The sequence below is a fragment of the Nyctibius grandis genome, chromosome 5 (assembly GCF_013368605.1).
Source record: "Nyctibius grandis isolate bNycGra1 chromosome 5, bNycGra1.pri, whole genome shotgun sequence".
NCBI lineage: Eukaryota > Metazoa > Chordata > Aves > Nyctibiiformes > Nyctibiidae > Nyctibius > Nyctibius grandis.
Window position 1 is genome coordinate 83,337,299 of NC_090662.1, and position 20,472 is coordinate 83,357,770.

Consider the following 20,472-nt stretch of genomic DNA (forward strand, 5'->3'; position numbering starts at 1 on the left):
TGAGTGTGCTTCGGATTTTGCAGGGTGCAGGCAAGGATGGGGGAAAAGAGAGCAAACTTCCAAAACCTGACTTACACCTATCTCTGCTTCTTCCCCTCAGCCTCACTTACCTTGGTTGTTTTCAGTTTTTTCTCATACTGGAGTCTTTCATTGTCCATTTCTCCCACTCTCAACCGCAATTCATTTATTTCCTGGATCAAATCCTGAGTCAGGGGAAAAACAAGACCAGAAACAAAGAAATTCAGTAAGCAAAACAGAACAATATCTACGCATTGGTAGGACCATAAAAACACAGCAGCAATAAAAGGCACTCCATACACAAAAAAACCACCACCCAAATGCATAACTAAGTCAAGCAACTCAGAGCTTCCTAGATATCCAGGGACTGTATTTCTCAGTTTTTGCATTACTGCTCTGAATGCAAGAGGGCAGAGGACAAAGGGAGACACAAATTGAAGTTGTGTTCTGTGTGCTGAGGGCCAAGAAAGGCCTCCTGCCCCTCTGGCTGCTCAACCGCTTAGATGTCCACCACTATGAGTGGGTAATGGAAAACCACGGTAGCCGTCCTTCAATACGCAGTAGTCACATCCTCCCCTCTCCAGTCCCTCCCACCCCAGGCTCGCCAGCTGTTACCCGCCTTTCGAAAATATGAAGAGATGACAGTGTAAATCCATGTTTCCGCCACCCAAATGAGCCCCTCTAACTGAGTGCTGAATGCAAGAATCATCACTGGTTTCTACAAGCACAAAGGGATATGTGTTTAAGCATCAATGGTGCCACTACACCTGAGCTTTGCAAATTCAGACTGGGTTGGAAGAAACTCAGAGCCACCACCAACTCACATCTGAGCTCTTCAGGAGAATGGCTCAACCTCCTGGCCATCCTCCTGGAGAGACCTACCAGGTTTGGAGGTCAGCCTGAGCACCACCAGCTCTACAGCTTCCTTACTGTAGTGGTCAAACAAACCCTGAGTTTGACTGCCCCACCAAGGTGCTAAGCACTCTTTCTCCAAGCCTCCTCATCCTCTAGATGGGGACATGGGACCTTAAGTGGCCAGCTGCAGACCCACAGGAAGCCAGGGGGGACAGCAAGGACAGAGTGTCCCCCCATACAAGAGATAACAAACTACAGCTTATTGGGAAAATGATCTTCCTGCTCAGCAGAGGAACACATCACCTGAAAGCTGTGGCTTTCGCGCAACTCAAAGATGTCCAGCAAACTTCTGCCTCATGTATATCTCACTGACCTTTAGTTTACGTATAGACACCAGATCAGTATCACATTTGTGTGAAAAAAAGAAAAAAAAAAGAAAAAAAAAAGCAGATTCTCAGCAGCTACTGTAATGCTGTATCACCAGGAATCTCCTCAAAAGAGGAGATAAGCTCTTTGTGCACCCTAGAAAACATAAGAGGACTTGAACTGCAGCGTAATGGCTTTTAAACTACCAAGAAGATAGTATGGTACTTGTGTTTGCTTGTCTTCCTACACGGTAAGGCAAATCCTATCCACGTCAAGCAACACTACATCAAGCTAACAACTGTTAAGTACAATTTTTCAGAGCTAACTGTATAATTAATAGAGATTTATAAATTAACAAGCCAGCAGCTAACATTTCGAGTGTATTCGTGGGTCCTTAGTAACACCTGCCTTCCAGCCCTATGCCACATTTTCTGAGCTTACAAGCCTCTGGTTATGATTTTGTGCGTAATGAATCTGATGGCAACAAAGCAACATCTGCATTTCTTTAGCAAGATCCAAGCTCACTTACAAGAACTACAAGGAAAATGAAAATCTGGAACATTTTGATGCTATTAGTAATTACCACTGCTAATGTATGACTTCCTGATTTGGGTACACCTGCAATTCCTCACTGATGCTTCCATCTGTGACCTTTACAAAGCACATCACTCTTCTAAGTATAAATGTACATGGATGTCAGTCCATATGACTACATTAATTGAGCTGTTTCTTATCAATACCAAGTGTTCGAAATCTCTAACAAATCTATGTTCCCAGGTCTGATGGTCAGCTTTGACACTATGACAAATGATTTGTCTGGGGCTTTTCTCTCCTGCAACCATTATTTTTGCTTTGGCATGATCCAATGTCAAAATATGCTTGTGTAGCAATAACTGCTGAGGTTGTTGCCTACCTATTTATCATTTGAAGTATGTGACTTCTAAAATACTGAAGGAGGAGAGGGAAACCAGTTACCCATATTCAAAAGGCCCCTACGATGCAAAATGAATAACAAACCAAAACTCTTCTCCTTTTATGAAAAGAAGTCAGCACAACCCGTATCAACTAACAGCAGTGCAGTGTCAACATACACGCACAATGTCACAGAAAACAGAGCAATCTTGCAACCAGAATCCAAGAGTGTAAGATCTTGGAGCAGAAACTAAATTGTTCTGCTTGATCTGTTACGGGTCTCATGGGTAATCGGATCCTTTAACACTGGTAACTGGTCACCAAAAATACTGTACAATTTCTCAGGGGTTAAATAGAACTAAAGACAAGGTCTAACAGCATGCTTTGCCCTAAAAATATTTTCAATTACTCTCTTGCAAGTGCAACATTAACTCATGTCTTAAGCTATCTACAACACAGTAACAGTAAATGACATTCACTCTCATCTTTTTGAAGGAGAGTACATTAAAGGTTCACCAGGTTCCATATACAGACCCTCATTAGTACAAAAGAAATGGTCAAGCCTTGCATAAACGAGCAGAGGAAAAAGAAAAGGCCCAAACAGGCCTGTCTCCCCTGCTACTGAATTACTATTTAACTTTGGGCAAGCTATCAGAGGCAGAGATTATCAAAGGCACTGAGGTTCCCTAAGAAATCCTAATCCTCCCAGTGTATTTCACTTTCCTGCTTGCTTCCCTAAAACATTTACCCTTTTCTTCCACTATTCTCTGTTCAACTGATTTTGACTACAAACCTTTCACAGCAAGGACTGCACCTTGTCCCCTCCTGCAGCAGCCCCAGCAAGGAGATCACAGCATTGTTTGAAACCTGAAGGTGTCAACCATTATAATTGCTTATGACCTGAAGAGCTTTTGGGACCAGCATGATGCTTGAGGTGTGTATGACCGCGTGGCAATCAGAATGTTGCACAGGTTCATCAGGATCTGAGACCAGACTAAAAACCCACTGAGGTCCCTAGCTGACTTGGATGAATCAGCAGTAAAACAGTCACCTACATGGTGGCCAGTGTATGGCACCTGCTTTGCTTGCACTTAATACCTCCTCTTCGGGCACCCATAAATGGGTTAAAGTACCTGCCCTGGGCATAATGCATGTTCCTGTCTTAAAAACCTGCAAAACAGGAAAGAGCCATGAAATGGTCCTCTTCTGATCCAGAGTCAGGTCCCTGAATGCAAACACCCAACAGCTGTTCCTCACACGGATCCACGAATGGAGCTGATGGGGTGGGACATACAGACTCCTGTTTCCCAAAGCCTCTTCCTTCCCTGCTCATGTTACTTGTGCTCTTCATGGCAGGGCCAGGGACGCACAAAAAAGCCATGATAACTTGAAGCTTCGGGGGTCAGAGGCTTCCTTACAGGCACTGGAAACACAAACTACATTTGTCATTTTGCTCCACTCAGAAATTCATCTGCACAAAGTAGACTGGTGGTGTTTAAATTATGAAGAATTCCCCATGAGTGAGCCAGTTTACCCTCTGGCTTCTGCTTCAAAGACCATGTCTGGTTATGGACTCCTCCCTAAATAAACTCCCTTGTACTATATTTTCTTACATAAACTCAGCCCAACTCAGACCACCCGTGCTCCTTAAGGAAAATACTACTGGTGTCTGCTGAGAAAGTGGAAAGACTGGAATGATTTAAAGAACAGAACAATTATAAATCTCTATTAAGTATACAATTATCTTTGAAAAAGCTGTGTATTTGTGAACACCTAGACAGCAAAGTCCTAGAGCACAAGGGAAAAAAAGCTTACAGATCTTGTGAAGCATCTGTTTAAGAGAAAGAATGGTGAATATGAGAAACCTACCAAGCTGGTATGGGAAGCTGCAATGACACACATAAGTAAAAACTGGATAACATGAAGGATTTAATCTGAATGATAATTCTGCAGGAGACAGAAGCTCCACAAAACTTGTTTTAAGATGTCAAGGTTTTTTTTTTTTGCTTTTCACTTTCTTTTCCGTAAATAAAACCAGAAGCAATATTCATAGTTTTTCTTTCCCACTTTGGGTATGAAATTTTTTCCATTTTGAACACTGCAAGTAAATGCCATAATGTGTTTTTCATTCATTTAAATACTCAGCTCTGCTGAAAGAATTGATCATCTACTACTTTAAACAAGAATATAATTAGATCAACACTGAATAAAATACTGTGTACTTCTAAATAAATACTGCCTCCAAAATACCTGTTAAGAGATTTTGCATGGCTGAGACTCTTAGAACTAATTAGTCATTCATTTTTCCGCTGAAAAAAATGGAAATTAAGACATATCAGCCTTTCAGTGTCTAAGACTAAGCCTTTTTACAGCTCTAAGGTGTTGAAACAAAGAAGAAACAGCATAATAAATTCTATCACACTAAACTACATCATTCTGGTTTTCAAAGGGAGGAACATTCTAGTAATAGTTCATTAGTTCTGGCATAAATATCCAGGATATAAATCTATATATTAATTACCTTTTAAACATAATTTAGGTTATCTTATTTTTATCAGACATTAAGTGTATTTCAAGGTATTTCAGAGAGAAAGGTCTTCATAGCTGCCATGCAGGTAAGCCTCTTGCACAGAACCTACAGAGCTGTGGTGCACGTTGTGGTCCCCACACTGCAACCACTTTTCTGGGAACAGAGGTAGCTCCATGTCCACCTCCTTGGTATGCTGAGTTGTGCTATCAAGTTATGGAGAGATTGCAATTAGAATCATAGAATGGTTTGGGTTGGAAGGGACCTTAAAGATCATCTAGTTCCAACCACCCTGCCATGGGCAGGGACATCTTCCACTAGACCAGGTTGCTCAAAGCCCCATCCAACCTGGCCCTGCACACTTCCAGGGAGGGGGCATCCACAGCTTCTCTGGGCAACCTGTTCCAGTGTGTCACCACCCTCACAGTAAAGAATTTCTTCCCAATATCTAATCTAAATCTACCCTCTTTCAGTTTAAAACAATTCCCCCTCGTCCTATCACTACATGCCCGTGTAAAAAGCCCCTCTCCCGCTTTCCTGTAGACCCCCTTCAGGTACTGGAAGGCTGCTAGAAGGTCTCCCTGGAGCCTTCTCTTCTCCAGGCTCAACAACCCCAACTCTCTCAGCCTGTCTTCATAGGAGAGGTGCTCCAGCCCTCTGATCAACTTCGTGGCCCTCCTCTGGACTCTTTCCAACAGCTCCATGTCCTTCTTACGTTGGGGGCCCCAGAGCTGAACGCAGTACTCCGGGTGGGGTCTCACGAGAGCAGAGTAAAGGGGCAGAATCACCTCCCTCGACCTGCTGGCCACGCTTCTTTTGATGCAGCCCAGGATACAGCTGGCTTTCTGGGCTGCAAGCACACATTGGCGGGTCATGTTGAGCTTCTCATCAACCATCACTCCCAAGTCCTTCTCCTCAGGGCTGCTCTCAATCCATTCTCCGCCCAGCCTGTATCTGTGCTTAGGATTGCCCCAACCCACATGCACGTGGTGGTGGAAACAAAGGAAGGGAGAGTACAGGAAGGCTCAGCAATGAATCATATTCAATAAAAACAAGGACAGAAAGAGAGTAAGCAGATCACTCAAAGCCCAATCACTTTTATTACGTTTTGGAAAGCACAAGAAACCACAGTGTGTTTACCAATGGAGATGCAGTGGAATCCAGTTCTGAAAGCACCTGCTCACTGCAGTCATTTGGACCAAACCTTGCCTCCCCAAAACCATTTACTGCTGTTGTCAACTCATTTATTTATCATTTGGGCTGCTTATGGTAGGTGTCAGTATACAAGTGAAGAGAGTTACTTGTTGTATGCTGTAATTCATGAAAGAGCCGAGCACTTGTGTGGGAAGAGAGACAACACGTGAGCTGTGAAAGCAGCCAGTTCTTAAACACACCTCCTATGGATGCAGACAACCTTCAATGATTCCCTCCACCTTTACTCCTGCCAATTTCTCCAGCATTGCCATGCACAGTGCTCGCCTGGACTACAAAATCAGCTGCTTTTAAGGCAATGCTGTGATCCTTCACATAACACCTGGTATCAAACTAGAGGAAAAGGTAACATGGAGGCAACATGAATCCAACCCACAGTTTGGCAACACCCAGATGTACTACACTGCAGGAACGGACACTGCCATCACTACGTAAATGATCGCTACCTTTCAAATCTGAACATGATTCAAATTTTCAACCTGTGGACTTGTTTGGGTCTGTGAATTACTTCAGACAGGTCCAAAGAAAGTAATTCAAAAGCAAGCCTAACTTTTGCTCTTATGCTTGCAATCCAAGTGAGGAACATTTCAGTGGAAAATATGTAGGAAACTGGAAGAGAGATGGTAAACCACTGACTGAAGTGGGAAGGGCAAATTTTGTCTCCTGTGATGGCTTCTTTCCTTCTAGAAATGAATGACATCTGGAAGATCCACAATATGAACATCTGATGTTTCAGCTCATTTATGAACCAGCATCAGAAATTCTGTTCTGCTTCCTAGGCAGACTCCGAGGTATTTCTGATACTGGGTATGTCACCCTGGCAGCAAAGCTCAGCCTGATTCGTGGAGCTTCGTGGAAAAACTGGGTTTGCCTACCTGCTTTGAGGCTTTCTGGTTTCAAACATGAGTAAGGTTCAGCTACACAGATCTGCAGTGCACAGAGGGCAAACGCTTCAGGGGAGCACTGTCAAGGATGGCAGCTCTGCCTGGCACTGTACACCGCTGGGCTTGAAGCCAGGCTGAGATGTGTAACTGCTGGCCTCTCGGTCCTGGGCTTCTATAAGGCTGGGGTTTGAAGTGAGGCTTCAATATGCTCTCACACTGAGTCACCTCATTCCCTCTGTTACCGAAACCAAAAGTTAAGTTTTTTAGTACGCTGTCTTCGCACACGCATGCTTTTTGTACTCGCAATGGGCTTAAGCATTTGCCTCAGGCACACCTTACTACGACAATGACAGTTTCAAGTTGGGACAGGAGAGTGCAGTATGTTCATGATTTTATTTAAACCCATCCTAAATGCCATCCCTCCTGAGATCTGATGGCAAGAATGAAAAACTCGTTTTGGAAATCTTTCTTTGGAAAACTAGAGTTTACCAAAGAGGACACTTTTTATTTTAAGAGATACACGTTTTAACCTTAAAGATGAGTTCCCTTCTTGCCTGGCCAAAAAAAAAAAATCCCAGGAAATTTTCAGGTAATGTGAAGCCACACACAACTTGCACAATGTATTCAGTTGGGTTTTACTCACCTCTGTGTCTCTGAATCTGTCCTCATAGTCCAATCTATCCTTCTCTACAGATGTAAGCTTCAACTTCAGAGTGGAAATCTCGGCCATAAGATCCAGCTTCTGAGTTTCAAGGGATGTTCTGCTTAAAAGCTCCTGATTCAAGATAAAGAGGAAGAGAACAGAATTATTCATCCAAGGGGAAGAAATCAGTAATTTATTTCTACAGCTAAAGGCCTCTTTCATGAGGAAAAGCATCACCCTCTTCCTTGCACTATCTGAAGCCCTGGGACACAACTATTACCCATCTGACAAGACTCCAGGCATCCAGGATGCATCTGATGAGATCATGGGGGGCACTATCATGGGCTGGCTGCCAGGATGAGAAAAAAGCTTGTCTGTCACCACAGTTGCTCTGGGCAGAAAGGAGCTTTGAGGGGAATCCACCCATCCTGCCAGAGGCTTTAATCCAAGTCTCTTTGATTTTCAATGAGGAAAGGCTCAAAGAGCAGAACTGGATTCCTATAGTGTAAAGCAGCACTGACATTACTAAGTACAAAGCCTTTAAAGCAAATATGGGAGAAAATTATCACTTAGTTAAGAGACATCAAGGGGTGCAACACCTTGAAGTGCACTGCTCTCACCGAAGCAAAATGTAGTTCGTTAAGACAGAATGAAGACAGACAGCAAGACAGACATAGGGCTGCGAAATACCTGCTGCAGCATCTCTTCTGTGGCATTCAGCTTCTCCCTGTGTTCCTCTAGACAGAACTCCAGATCCCGAATCTTTTCTCCTTGGGCCTCCACCTGGTCTGTAAGCACACTTACCTGCACAGCAGAGAAAAAGGGATGCAGGTTTAGTACCTCGCACCCATGCCATATGTGTCACTTGAAGAACTGTAAGTGAGTAACAGGTGCTGGATTGGCCAAAGGTTAAATGGGACCACGGAGGGAGGAGGAGGAGCAGCAGCAGAGCTCTGCAGTGGACACAACACACGGCAAAGGTGACAGGAGAGGAGGGAAAGCTCTCCCCTCACGCTTACTGGAATTTCAGCCAAAGTTCTGGCGGACGCATTGCAATTCTGCATCTCCCCTTCTGACTTGTCCTGGAAGTTTTCACAAGCGGTGGATGATGCATTTTACAGCCAACAATTATGCCTTTGCTGTGACAATGCATTAACTAAAACCCACTAGCTCCGTAACAACCAAATAGCTAAACCTCACTGCATATAATTTATTCTCCTTTCCAAGTGATTGCACACAGTGTACCACAGGATACAGCTCCTCCTTTTCAGAACAATAAAAGCAAAGAAGGTTAAAACACACGGACTGAGGCTATGCAAGACCAACACAACACCTTTGAGACTGCAGACTGGTTCCCATTTTGCCTTTTCTGAATGAAGTTTTTCTTTTAAACAGGCTCTTCCAAGGAAATCTGCAGTACTGCTGGGAATGGTGGCAAGCTGCCTAGAGCAGCGCTCGGTGTTGTCACAGCCCCTAGGCCGGGTCTGCATCAGGGGACAGTAGGATGCCTGCACAGACCAAGGGGTGCCAGGTAGTCCCAACTCGAATGGCAAGAGCAAGCCAGATGGCAAAAGCACCCGGGGCTGACCCAGTCCAGCCCAGCAGCAGGTGAGCAGGACCTCTGAGGAGCTGCTTGTCTCCCTCCTGCCCGTTGGCCAGTCCTGCAGCTTCTGTTACCTTTCATGAGTACAGGACATCTGTCACCTGATGCAGACAGCATGTCTGGAAAATGGTGATCTTAGGGATACACATGAATGGAAGAAGGTGGCTGCTCTGCAGATCTGCTCAGCTAACAAGATTCAAAAAGAGATGAGATACCCAGAAAGAAAGGCCTTTAGATTTTTCCTGCAATCTAAATTCACACCTATCCTTCATCTGGGTTAACTCTCAGATATCAGCAAGCCTTCTGTACACTGTCCAAGATGACACAATTGCAAATAAATCCTCAGAGGTTTTATCACATACTATCAAAAAGTCTTATGAATGCAAGAGCAGGAAAAAATAATTCAGGCGACTACTCACTTGCAGAACAAGAGATTCCTTATCATTTTCCAGACGAGCCAGCCTTTCTTGATACACATCTCCATTCCCAGATATGTGTCCATTAGTCTGAAAAAGACAGCAAATATTGTTTAGTTAGCTATCATACCAGAATTGTCATTCAACATTATCAACACATTTAAGGAGTATTTTTAGTCTGCACAGTTCAAGAACAGATCTAAAGTATTCTCCAGCCCCCAAAGGGTTACAAATCAAATAAACTGTCAACAAAGGATACATGACCACCATTCAGGACAAGAATTGTTCAGAGGCTTAAAGATGAGAAAGGAAGAACCTTCTGGTGACCCAATTCTGCAAAATTCACTTATTGTGCATTCAGCATTTTGTTAACAAAATTTGTGCTCAATGATGTACTATGCCAAGCCATACTTGCAGAGACAAATACCCTGAGACATTCAGCAAGTGAAAAAAAATCAAGATACAATCTAAAAAATGTGCATTATGCTTCTTGCAAGTCAAACAATTTTTTCTAAAACACAAAGTAAGAGACATCCTTTTACATCAGGCACATTTTACTGGGTATGGGTGAACGTCTGCACTCTAAACACATCTCTTTGTAAATCTGCCTGAGGCTAAAGAGAAACAAGAATACATGTTAATGCTATCAGAGAGTTCAGAGGAATCAGCAACTTACTTTCTTCATAATAACTTCAATGCTCTTGAGGAGCGAGAAGGATTTTACTCTATCCATATTCAAAGCTGTCTCAAATCACTTTGTGATGAACGCCACAATCAGATCTCAGCTCAGAAAAGAAATTCTTGTTCCCATCATTGCATAAATCGCTTCGAGGAGTCTGAGAAGCTGCTCTGAAATCCAGCGTGTTCAGCAGAGACTCCCATCAATGTTGAGGGGCCTTGATTTCCTTCTGAATATGTGATGAAAAGAAACTGGGCAACCGATCCTTGCACCCCGATGAGTCTGCAGCACAACCCTGCCTTGAGAGGCCACCACCACTTAGGAGCTGCAAGCCTTGGGCTCCTGCTTTGAATCTCCCTTTCAGGCAGCTCACCTCCCCTGATTGCAGAGGATGCCTCAGGAAACCTGCTGGCTAAAACTCCTTTTCTAAGTTACATGTCTGATCTTGGGTGGCAGGAGAAACTGCCTCATTTGAAATGGAAAACATAAAACTCCCACCAGCACCACTTCAAGACTAGACACAAAGCAAACAAGAGGGGGTACAAAGTATTTGACCTCACCTTAGTGCTCTCAAGAAACCAGGCTGTGTCCCGGCAGCTTTTAAATCAGTGTGCAGTAGCAAATGTGTCTCCCAAGCATACCTGCGTAACTTTTACAAGGTGACCATATCTCCCCTGAAATCACCTACAGCAGACTAAGAAAGGATGCTCTCTAGTAATTTGTACCAATACCTCATATCATAATGACACACTGTATCTGAATTATTTATCAGTAATACAAGGCCTTCTGACCATCCACTGGTCTGACTAAGCACCAAGGCAGAAGTGCTCTCAATTCTGAATTTGCCCTGTTTTCCCCTCTACCAGAATTTATCTTATGCCATAGGATTTCCATTCAAAATCAGTGAGATCTTTGGTTTTAGGTGAAAGAAGTGGAAGAGCTTCCAAAATAAACTTGTTAGCTGCTCAACTAGCAGATAATGCTTTAAATTTTGTAACTTGACTTGCATATGAAATACAAAACCAAGGTTTTTGCATACTTCTGCTATTCTGTAGCTCCCTTCTCATTTAAAGTCCTCCAGTACATCTCAGGCACTTACCCAGCCTCCGTAAGAACAGCATCCGTATTTTGTAATATACAATACATTTATCAATCCAGTGTGTGTGTCTGATGCAGGAAAATGATATTCATCCCTCATTACAAGCAGGCAGCCGAGGTGCAAAGACATCCCTCCATCCTGCTGGGGCTAACACGAAAGTCCTTGTCAAAGCACAGACTCCACTCCCTGCCTCCCAGGCACCACATCAGCGCCCTAACCACTGAACCTCCTGATATCTCTAGTCAGCATAACCAGACACAAATCAACTAAAACGAAAGACTGCGTGAAGAAAATACAGGGAGGTAAGTATTGGTTTCACACTACAATGAAAATGTCTTTACGATGCTGTGAAAAGCGATGAGATGTTAAAACAGAATGTTAGTCATTGTGCACAGCAACTTGCCAAGACACCTTTGTTGTTAAACTCTGTTCACATTTCTCAAAAAAATCCTGTTTTGCCCAGCACGTCACACTTGGCTTTAAAATAGGAACATTTAGAGATTTAGAGTTCAGGCTGCAGCTGCACATTGCCATAAGAAAGAGGGAGGAGGTGATGGGAACCACAAATAGGACTGGAGTAAAGGTTGTCCTCCTGCAAAATCAAATACAAAGATGTCTTTGCTGGATGTCGCCAGAAATATTTTGTAAAATCTGCATAAACCCAGACCTCCTGTAGTACACCGAAAACAGAAAACTATGCATAACCCAACAGCAGTTTGCTTTTTGCCTGAAATGTTGTAACTTCTGCATACTACCTGGGACTAACTCTTCATTTTAGGTATGACAAGGCAAGAGAGTCACTGACTTTGGTTTCAGGGGGGAAAAAGATGAGAGCTGGAGAAAGGACAACACAGAAAGGCCGTGGCAGCTATTTCACAGAGCAGCAGTTATTTCACGGAGCAGCAGCCCCAGCATCTCCTATGGTGGTGCAGAGATCAGGGACCTGCAGGCGACAGCCACACGATGCCTTCCCACATCTCTCCTCTGCACTGTCTTCAAAGGTAAAGATTTGATACCTGGCATGATTTTCTTCCCAGAGATGAGGAAGGAAGAGAGGAGATGAAACACTTGAAAAGAAGAACAGGGTAATGATGGCAGTCAGCAGGACTGAAGAGAAATGGAGAGGGAAGATGCCCAAACACTGGATATGGGAAAGCAGTTCATCAGGACATGGGGTGGAGGGAGCCCCAACGGGGAGGAACAGGTTGCAGGGAGGTCTGAAAGATGCCAGGAGAACTGGTGTGTGCAAAGCCTGGGTGAGCAACACCTGGTGTGTCCTTCAGGAGGAGTTTTTATCTACCTGCGGACCCGCAGCCTCTCCTGGGACTGAGCCTGGCAACTACTCATCCTGCAGAGCAATGGCTCCACTTTGAAAAAGAAGGAAAAAAGAAAAGTAAACATTCGATTCAACATCAACTGCAAGCATATTTGGGGCACTTGGTAGTTCTGGATCAAATTTGTATCGTCGAAGTCAATACAGGATTAACATAGTTTACTAGCTGTGTAAGACAAGCTTTGCCATTTTCCAAAGAAGGCTCTTTTTCATCAGCAACTTAAAATCTATCTTCAATTGAGCGGTTAGACTTTGCATGTGTTTTCAATTTAGGGATTAATTGCAAAACACTGTATGGAAAGAGAATGCAGATTTACCAATACCGATCTTAATCCTAAAAACAAAAGAACAGTTGTCACGATGCCACTGAGGCTTCACAGAAGTTTGAGGGTAAGCATTTACTTAAAATGCCTTATAAGATCAGACTCAGTACACTTAAAAACTGCAAGATCAATCTGTGGCTAATCTGTTAAACACGTGCGTAAGCTTTGTCTGCAATCATGTAAGTGTAAAAATCCACACTGCTCTGGAGGGAATTATTCCTGTAATAAGTAGGATGCATCACCAAACTTTCACAGCTTGCCTACTCTCAGTCTTTAATCCCTTTTCCCTGGAAGTGAGTTAGCATTCCAAACTGCAGGAAAGTTTCTAACAGCTGCTGTTTTAAATCTCCTAATAATAAAAAAAAATTAAAAATCAGTTTCCTCTCAATTGCTGAATTCTCCTTTCAAAAATAAAACTCATTTTTAGCCTACTGCAGCTGATACCCTCATTTCCCTTCATTTTCTCTTCTGCTTTTGAGACAAAATAAGCACCACAAATCACACTGTTCTTGCTGCAGATGCAATTTAATTTGTGTAGAAGGAGCTGCCACTCCACAGCATTATTTTCTTGTACGGCAGATTGCGCTGACTGTTTTGACCACCACGGTCCAGTCAACAGTTGGGCAAGTGAGCTGTCCCTGACATCTTTCCTGACCATCTGGAGTTAAATTGGAGCTCATCAGCATGCTTATTTTGTTCAGATCATTATAATATATATTACCTATGCTTAGTTAAGCACAGCTACTGCTGTTCCGCTTGTTCACTCAGTTTTAGAGTCCCTTGCAAGGGGGCTCCTCCAGCCTCAGCTACCTCAACATCACTTGGTGTGCCACGGGCAGAGCCTCCAGGTTGTCCAAGCAAAGTATTTGCCACCGTTTCCCCTCTGATATAGAGCTGTGACAGCTTTACCCTCTAAGTATCAGTTCCGTCCCAAATTCATACTGGTCAAATCTGTCTGAACACAATCCGTACCAGCGTTTAACCAGTTTGTGCGGGAGCCCACTGCTGCCCTGCCAAACCAGCACCTCCTGTATTTCGCGCCTCCCTACGCATCGCTCTGAATATTTGCAGGCTGTTCCACACGCTCCGACAGCAGGCAGGCAGACCTGCTGCTAAGCTTTTCCTAAAGTTTACAGACGAGTTCCTCCTTACAGAATGAGCAGGGGAAAAAAACCCACAAACCCACACAAAAACCCCCGCATTAGATTTTAAACTCTTCACTACAATAAAAGTGAATTCTGAAAGAAAACCAGCTTAAGACAGACCTTTACTCTGAAGAGTTTACCTGAAACATTTTCTAAACATAAAGAACACGGCGGTTGAATAGGGAAGATGCAGCCGTTTCAAAATATTCAGTTTCTTCAACAGCAGCTCAGCTGGTATCTGATACAAGAGAAAGGCGAAATGCTTATTCCCTACCAGCGTTGCCCAGCTATGCCTTGTCACTTGGAGAAATGCAAGAGCCAGAACAAACACAGATATAGCCTTACCTTATTTAGCCAGACACAGTGCCCGTGAATGTCCCAGCTATACTCCATGCTGGTCATGACTATCTTCATGCATTTAAGGATGCAAGCGACTGTGGCAGGCAGCCGAGGCTGAGTGCTGCAGCCCCAGCACCGCAGGCGCCTGCCGTGCCGAGTGGCGCCGTCAGGGCTCTGAACCGAGATGGAGAGGATAAGTGACAGCAGGTTTCCTCGGCTAACCAAGGATGGAGGCGAACGCGGCAGCAGAGTAGGAGATGTAGGAAGCAGAGCCCAGCCCGTGAAGCAGCAGCGCTCCTCAGGCGGAGCAAGCAGCTCCTCTGGGGAATTAACACATCAAAGCCCGGGAAGACCAACCCTTCTTCCAACCTGAGCCGGCCACTGGGATCCCAACACACAAAGGGCAGGGAGCGAGGCAGAGGAGGATGCAGACAGAGGGGCGCAGAGCTATGTAAACCTGACCGAGAGTAAGGGCAGCCCCACGCTGGTGGCAGCTGGCCACCTCCACCCTCGCTCCTCGCTGAATAGCGTAACCCCCTCCTCTGCACTCTCCTGGCCCTGCGGAAACCATCCAACCCAGAAAACACATGAGAAAAGAGCGATTCCAATCCCTTTACCTGACTACAAGGTAAACAGGAGGGAATCTCCTTTTCTCGATGGGCTATTAATTGTAAAAGCTGGAAGAACACAAGTAATTCACTTGTAGGCACCAAGAAAAAGAGGAAGGAAAAAGTTGACTCAGGTGTCCCAGGTCTCACGAGTGGCTTGTCTCAAGTTCATGTCATACTTAAGAATGACGTAAAATGCAACAATAACAACGAACCTCTGTCCTCACGCCCACTAACAGCAGCAGCATAACAAAGTCTTAGTATTTTTGACCACAGAGCCTAGCTCCAGGAGTCCTGTGATTATCTCAAAACACAGAGTTTTTATTATTAAAAAGAAACACAACTACCGTTGATAGTCAGTATTCATGTTTTTGAGATTTTTATCTAACCCAGAACAAAAGAGCAGAGCAGAAGAGGAGCAGAAGTGGTGTTTTTTAAGCCAGACTGGTGCATTTTGGATTGGGAATGGTGATTTTTGACGGCTTTGCCATCAGGGCTGCCCTACGTTCCAGCGCAGGACCTCACAGGTTGTTCTTACTGACGATAAACTCATCCACAATGCATAAAAAGGCCATGCCAAGACATCCTATAAATAAGCCCATATTATCTTCCAGTGTTAAAAACACATCAGTCTGGATGATCACCTTTAGCAAGAAGCAGGGTCCTGTGTTTCAAAAACTTTGAGACGTAGATCTCTCACGGACAAAAAGTATTGCCAGGAGGCAGTTTATGATGACATGCTGAAATGGTATCACAAGACTCCTTTCATATTGCAACTTGAGAAGGGATCTCAAACAGGCGTTTGGTGGTAAACACCTATGTGCCACACATTACCATAGGACCTTTCAATAGCTGAACTCAACATAAGCAGAAGCTTATGTTCCAAATGAATGCACTGTACACCCACACTAAGACAATCAAACATCAAACTTTGGTTTGAAGACAAGATTTTTCCATGAATAAGAAATATGAGATGATTTCTGGCTAACCAAACTGCTTCCTCCACTTGGTAATCACCCTGTTGTCCAAATAGACCAACATATCTCTGTAAGATTACAAGCTATGTTTATCCAGCCAGGAAAATTTCTCTCTGAAATCTAATATCCCCTCATCTTAACTCTCATTACTCCCAGTTAGCCTCTGGAAGAACCAACTTGTTGAAGAAGTGTCAAAATCTGAGGCTGGTCTGTGAGACGACAGATCTGTTATTCACAGCAGCAACACTCTGGATTGCACAAGCCACTGTGAATATCACAGCTCAAATTAACTATCATCTTCAGATGAGCTGAAAATGTTCTTTGAGAAACCTTTGGAGGCCATGAATTTTGTTTTGCTTTAATGTTCTTACCATCAACTTCAGAAATTCACTTCTGAAATGGAAAAAAAAATGTAGTATATATATTCAAATTCAGAAAGTTACTTCCAAAGCTAAAATCACAGTCGCACTTGCTGTGGATTTTAAAGAAAAAGTAGTATCCTGGCTCTTTCATTCCAGGAGCATGTCTTTAAAAAGGAGAAGACACACAACAGAACCTGCATACACAAGTTCAGATCAGGAGCTTGGGGAAGCTGGCTCTGAGATGTGGGAAGGGACTGTCCACCCACTTCTTCCCTTCACCCTCCTTTTTAACAAGACACAGTTGGTTTCTTCTTTCTGGGAAGGTTGTTGCATAAGACGTACTTAAAAAAAAAAACAAACACTAAAAAAACACTGTCAAGAAAAATAATAACCAGAAAGAAGACTGTCTCTTGTTTGTTCCAACTGAAGAAAAACTGGAACAACATTCATGACTGGGAGTAAGTTTTCTGAGAATTATTCTTCAAGAGCTGGATCTATCAACTTCTAGCTGGACACAATGGGGCTGCCGTGGTCTTGCAAAAGGCAGAGTTTCATTTAAAACGGTCTTGTTACTGGTGATGATGTTACAGATTACTCATGTGCTGTCTACATTCAAGCCAGAACTCACAGAGTGAGTGCACATGTTTTATTAAAGCACACATCAGAATACACTAAACATCTCTGTTGATCAGGAGAAATGTGAAAAAACTCCAAAACTTTGAAACAGTTATGATCTGGCTACAGATTTCAGGTCTGGTCCACAGTGAAAGCACACAGTCCCAACATGTCTGAGCTTAGAAAAGGCCTCAGTCCCTTTCTAGACTCCGAACAAATGGCCTCATTTGTAATTTTAACCACGACATTCACCTGCCATCCGTTTGCACGTGGAGACGTGAGCAGGGTTTCAGCAACACAGAGATTGGGTTTGAGTTGTAGACGGACAACTAGAAAGGGTGTGTTATAGTTCAACTGGCTTATTTGTGCAGCACAGATCTGCATTTTCAACTTCTCTAAACTCCTCTTAGGGACCATCTGATGGCTGCTCTTGGAAGAACTCTGCCAGATGTCCGGGCACTGTACGTGCGCTCTGGCGTCACGTAGCCATCTGGCATCCACCAGTTAAAAAAAAATCAGCATGCAGGGTTTTAACTCTTTGGCCCTTTTTGAGTGCTTGCATAGACTTCTCTAACACACCAAGAGGAACGGAAAGGAAGCGCTCACTAAGTAGCGGTACACGGACATGGGGCAGCCAATTCTGATATGGCAAAATTGAATGCTCTGCCCTGTTTTACGGAAGCGAGCAACTTTGGGAGACTGCTGTCAGACCCTTTTCCCAGGGCACCAGCAGTTTCCCTGCAGAGGCCAGGAAAGGATTTTTCTCTTGTGACACACTGTTTGGCAGCAGCAAACGCTATTTTTGTTTTCCTCTGAGACACAAGAGACTTGCTTACAGCTTCGGATGGGATGTCACACACCAGTTCTAACAGCTTCGAATAGCCTGGTGGATGCAACTTCTTCATGTGTGGAGGATTAAATGGATTTCAAGCCAAGAAGGTGTCTTCCCTTTCTTGGTAGGGACGGGCATAGTTGCAGAAAGCCTTCCTGCAAATCATCCGGGCACTTAACACCTTCCTGCTCAGACAGGGACCAGTGACACTGGTGACACCTGCAAATCCCATGTCTGTACCACAGTATAAAATGTAATGTTCAGTCTTTCCTACTAGGGGCTTTAAGGATGCCAGACAATACACGAGAATAATTTGAGGCAGACTGAGGAGAACCATAGATGGAATAGCTATTTTCTGCAATCTTTTGTACACACAACCCCTGCACATCTTTTCCAGTGCTCAGGAGGCACTAAGCTGAATGGCAAACAGAGCCCTTCCTCTCTCAGATTCATCCCATGGCCACAATGAAAACCATTACTGTCTCATTGCCATGCGGTGATCCACGTCACGCAGGTCTGAAGGACCTAACAGCCAGGCATCCCTAAATCACACATTCACTGCCACAAGGGGCAATGACTGGCCTTCACCTCATTAATTTCAACAGACACTACAGCCTCTGGCCATGCTGCTGGGTCCCTTTACTTCAGAATAACATGTGGTGGATCAGCATTGCTAAGCATGGACTACTGATGTCTATGCACACCATGGGGAGAAGTTAATTTTCCAAGGCTGTTTATTTGGCATATGAACATTTTTTTATTTATAAAGGCCATACTTGCATGAAACCTGTTTTGCCCCTCAATTTCTGCTCCACACAGAGCAGAGACTAATTACAGCGATGTTCACTGCTGTATGTTACATAGGAAGGAAACGTTGATGTTAGCAGGAACTCCGTGTGTTTTAAAGATCTGACTTGATGCCACTCCCATCTCCTCCTCCTGATCTCAGCATTGGTTGCCACGGTTTGACAGTGGGGGCGAGATCCAAATCCCACTGGAGGCAGTGGGAAAGCTCCCACGAGCTTCATTAAGTTTCAGGCATTCTCAAATGAGTAGTTCAAAGCAAATGAAAGAAAAAAAAAAGCTCTCACAGAATCACAGAATCACAGAATGTTAGGGATTGGAAGGGACCTCGAAAGATCATCTAGTCCAATCCCCCTGCCGGGGCAGGATTGCCTAGACCATATCACACAGGAACGCGTCCAGGCGGGTTTTGAATGTCTCCAGAGAAGGAGACTCCACAACCTCTCTGGGCAGCCTGTTCCAGTGTTCAGTCACCCTTACAGTAAAGAAGTTTTTCCTCAAATTTAAGTGGAACCTCCTGTGCTCCAGCTTGCACCCATTGCCCCTTGTCCTGTCAAGGGATGTCACTGAGAAGAGCCTGGCTCCATCCTCTTGACACTTGCCCTTTACATATTTATAAACATTAATGAGGTCACCCCTCAGTCTCCTCTTCTCTAAGCTAAAGAGACCCAGCTCCCTCAGCCTCTCCTCATAAGGGAGATGTTCCACCCCCTTAATCATCTTTGTGGCTCTGCGCTGGACTCTCTCTAGCAGTTCCCTGTCCTTCTTGAACTGAGGGGCCCAGAACTGGACACAATACTCCAGATGCGGCCTCACCAGGGCAGAGTAGAGGGGGAGGAGAACCTCTCTCGACCTGCTAACCACACCCCTTCTAATACACCCCAGGATGCCATTGGCCTTCTTGGCCACAAGGGCACACTGCTGGCTCATGGTCATCCTGCTGTCCACTAGGACCCCCAGGTCCCTTTCCCCTACACTGCTCTCCAACAGCTCTGTCCCCAACTTGTACTGGTACATGGGGTTGTTCTTGCCCAGATGCAGGACTCTACACTTGCCCTTGTTATATTTCATTAAATTTCTCCCCACCCAACTCTCCAGCCTGTCCAGGTCTCTCTGAATGGCTGCGCAGCCTTCCGGCATCTCAGCCACTCCTCCCAGTTTTGTGTCATCAGCGAACTTGCTGACAGCGCACTCTAATCCCTCATCCAAGTCATTAATGAATATATTGAATAGTACTGGTCCCAGAACCGACCCTTGCGGAACTCCGCTAAACACAGACCTCCAACTGGACTCTGTCCCGCTGACCACTACTCTCTGGCTTCTTTCCTTCAGCCAGTTCACAATCCACCTCACTACCCGATCATCCAGACCACACTTCCTCAGTTTAGCTGCGAGGATGCTGTGGGAGACCGTGTCAAACGCTTTACTGAAATCGAGATAGACCACATCCACAGCTTTACCATCATCTATCCACCGGGTAACATCCTCATAAAAGGCTATCAAGTTGGTTGAGCAAGACTTCCCGTTGGTGAAGCCATGCTGAGTGCCCCTAATGATCCCCCTATCCTTGATGTGCCTAGAGACAGCACCAAGAACAAGTTGCTCCATCACCTTTCCGGGGATGGAGGTGAGGCTGACTGGTCTATAGTTACCCGGGTCCTCCTTCTTGCCCTTTTTGAAGACTGGAGTGACATTCGCTTTCCTCCAGTCCTCAGGCACCTCTCCCGTTGCCCACGACTTAGCAAAGATGATGGAGAGTGGCCTAGCAATGACTTCCGCCAGCTCCCTCAGCACCCGCGGGTGCATCCCATCAGGGCCCATGGATTTATGGACATCCAGGTTGCTTAATTGGTCCCTGACCCAGCCCTCATCAACCAAGACAGATTCCTCCTCTATCCTGACTTCTTCTGAGGCCGCAGG

At 44.6% G+C, this 20,472-nt stretch overlaps 1 protein-coding gene across 8 annotated transcripts in view; it reads right to left on the reverse strand.

Moving 5' to 3' along the window:
• PPFIBP1 (PPFIA binding protein 1) overlaps window positions 1-20,472 on the reverse strand; it is a 124,813-nt gene that overhangs the window by 35,113 nt on the left and 69,228 nt on the right. For all 8 annotated transcript variants that reach the window (XR_011048172.1, XM_068400384.1, XM_068400385.1 and 5 more), the window contains exons 5-8: window positions 9,440-9,526; window positions 8,108-8,221; window positions 7,418-7,549; window positions 111-203 (exon numbers count right to left, since the gene is read on the reverse strand). Coding sequence is in view for 7 of the 8 variants with exons in the window: in XM_068400384.1 (XP_068256485.1) it covers window positions 111-203; window positions 7,418-7,549; window positions 8,108-8,221; window positions 9,440-9,526 (426 nt within the window). In the remaining variant the exon portion in view is untranslated. The remainder of the gene's footprint in view (window positions 1-110; window positions 204-7,417; window positions 7,550-8,107; window positions 8,222-9,439; window positions 9,527-20,472) is intronic.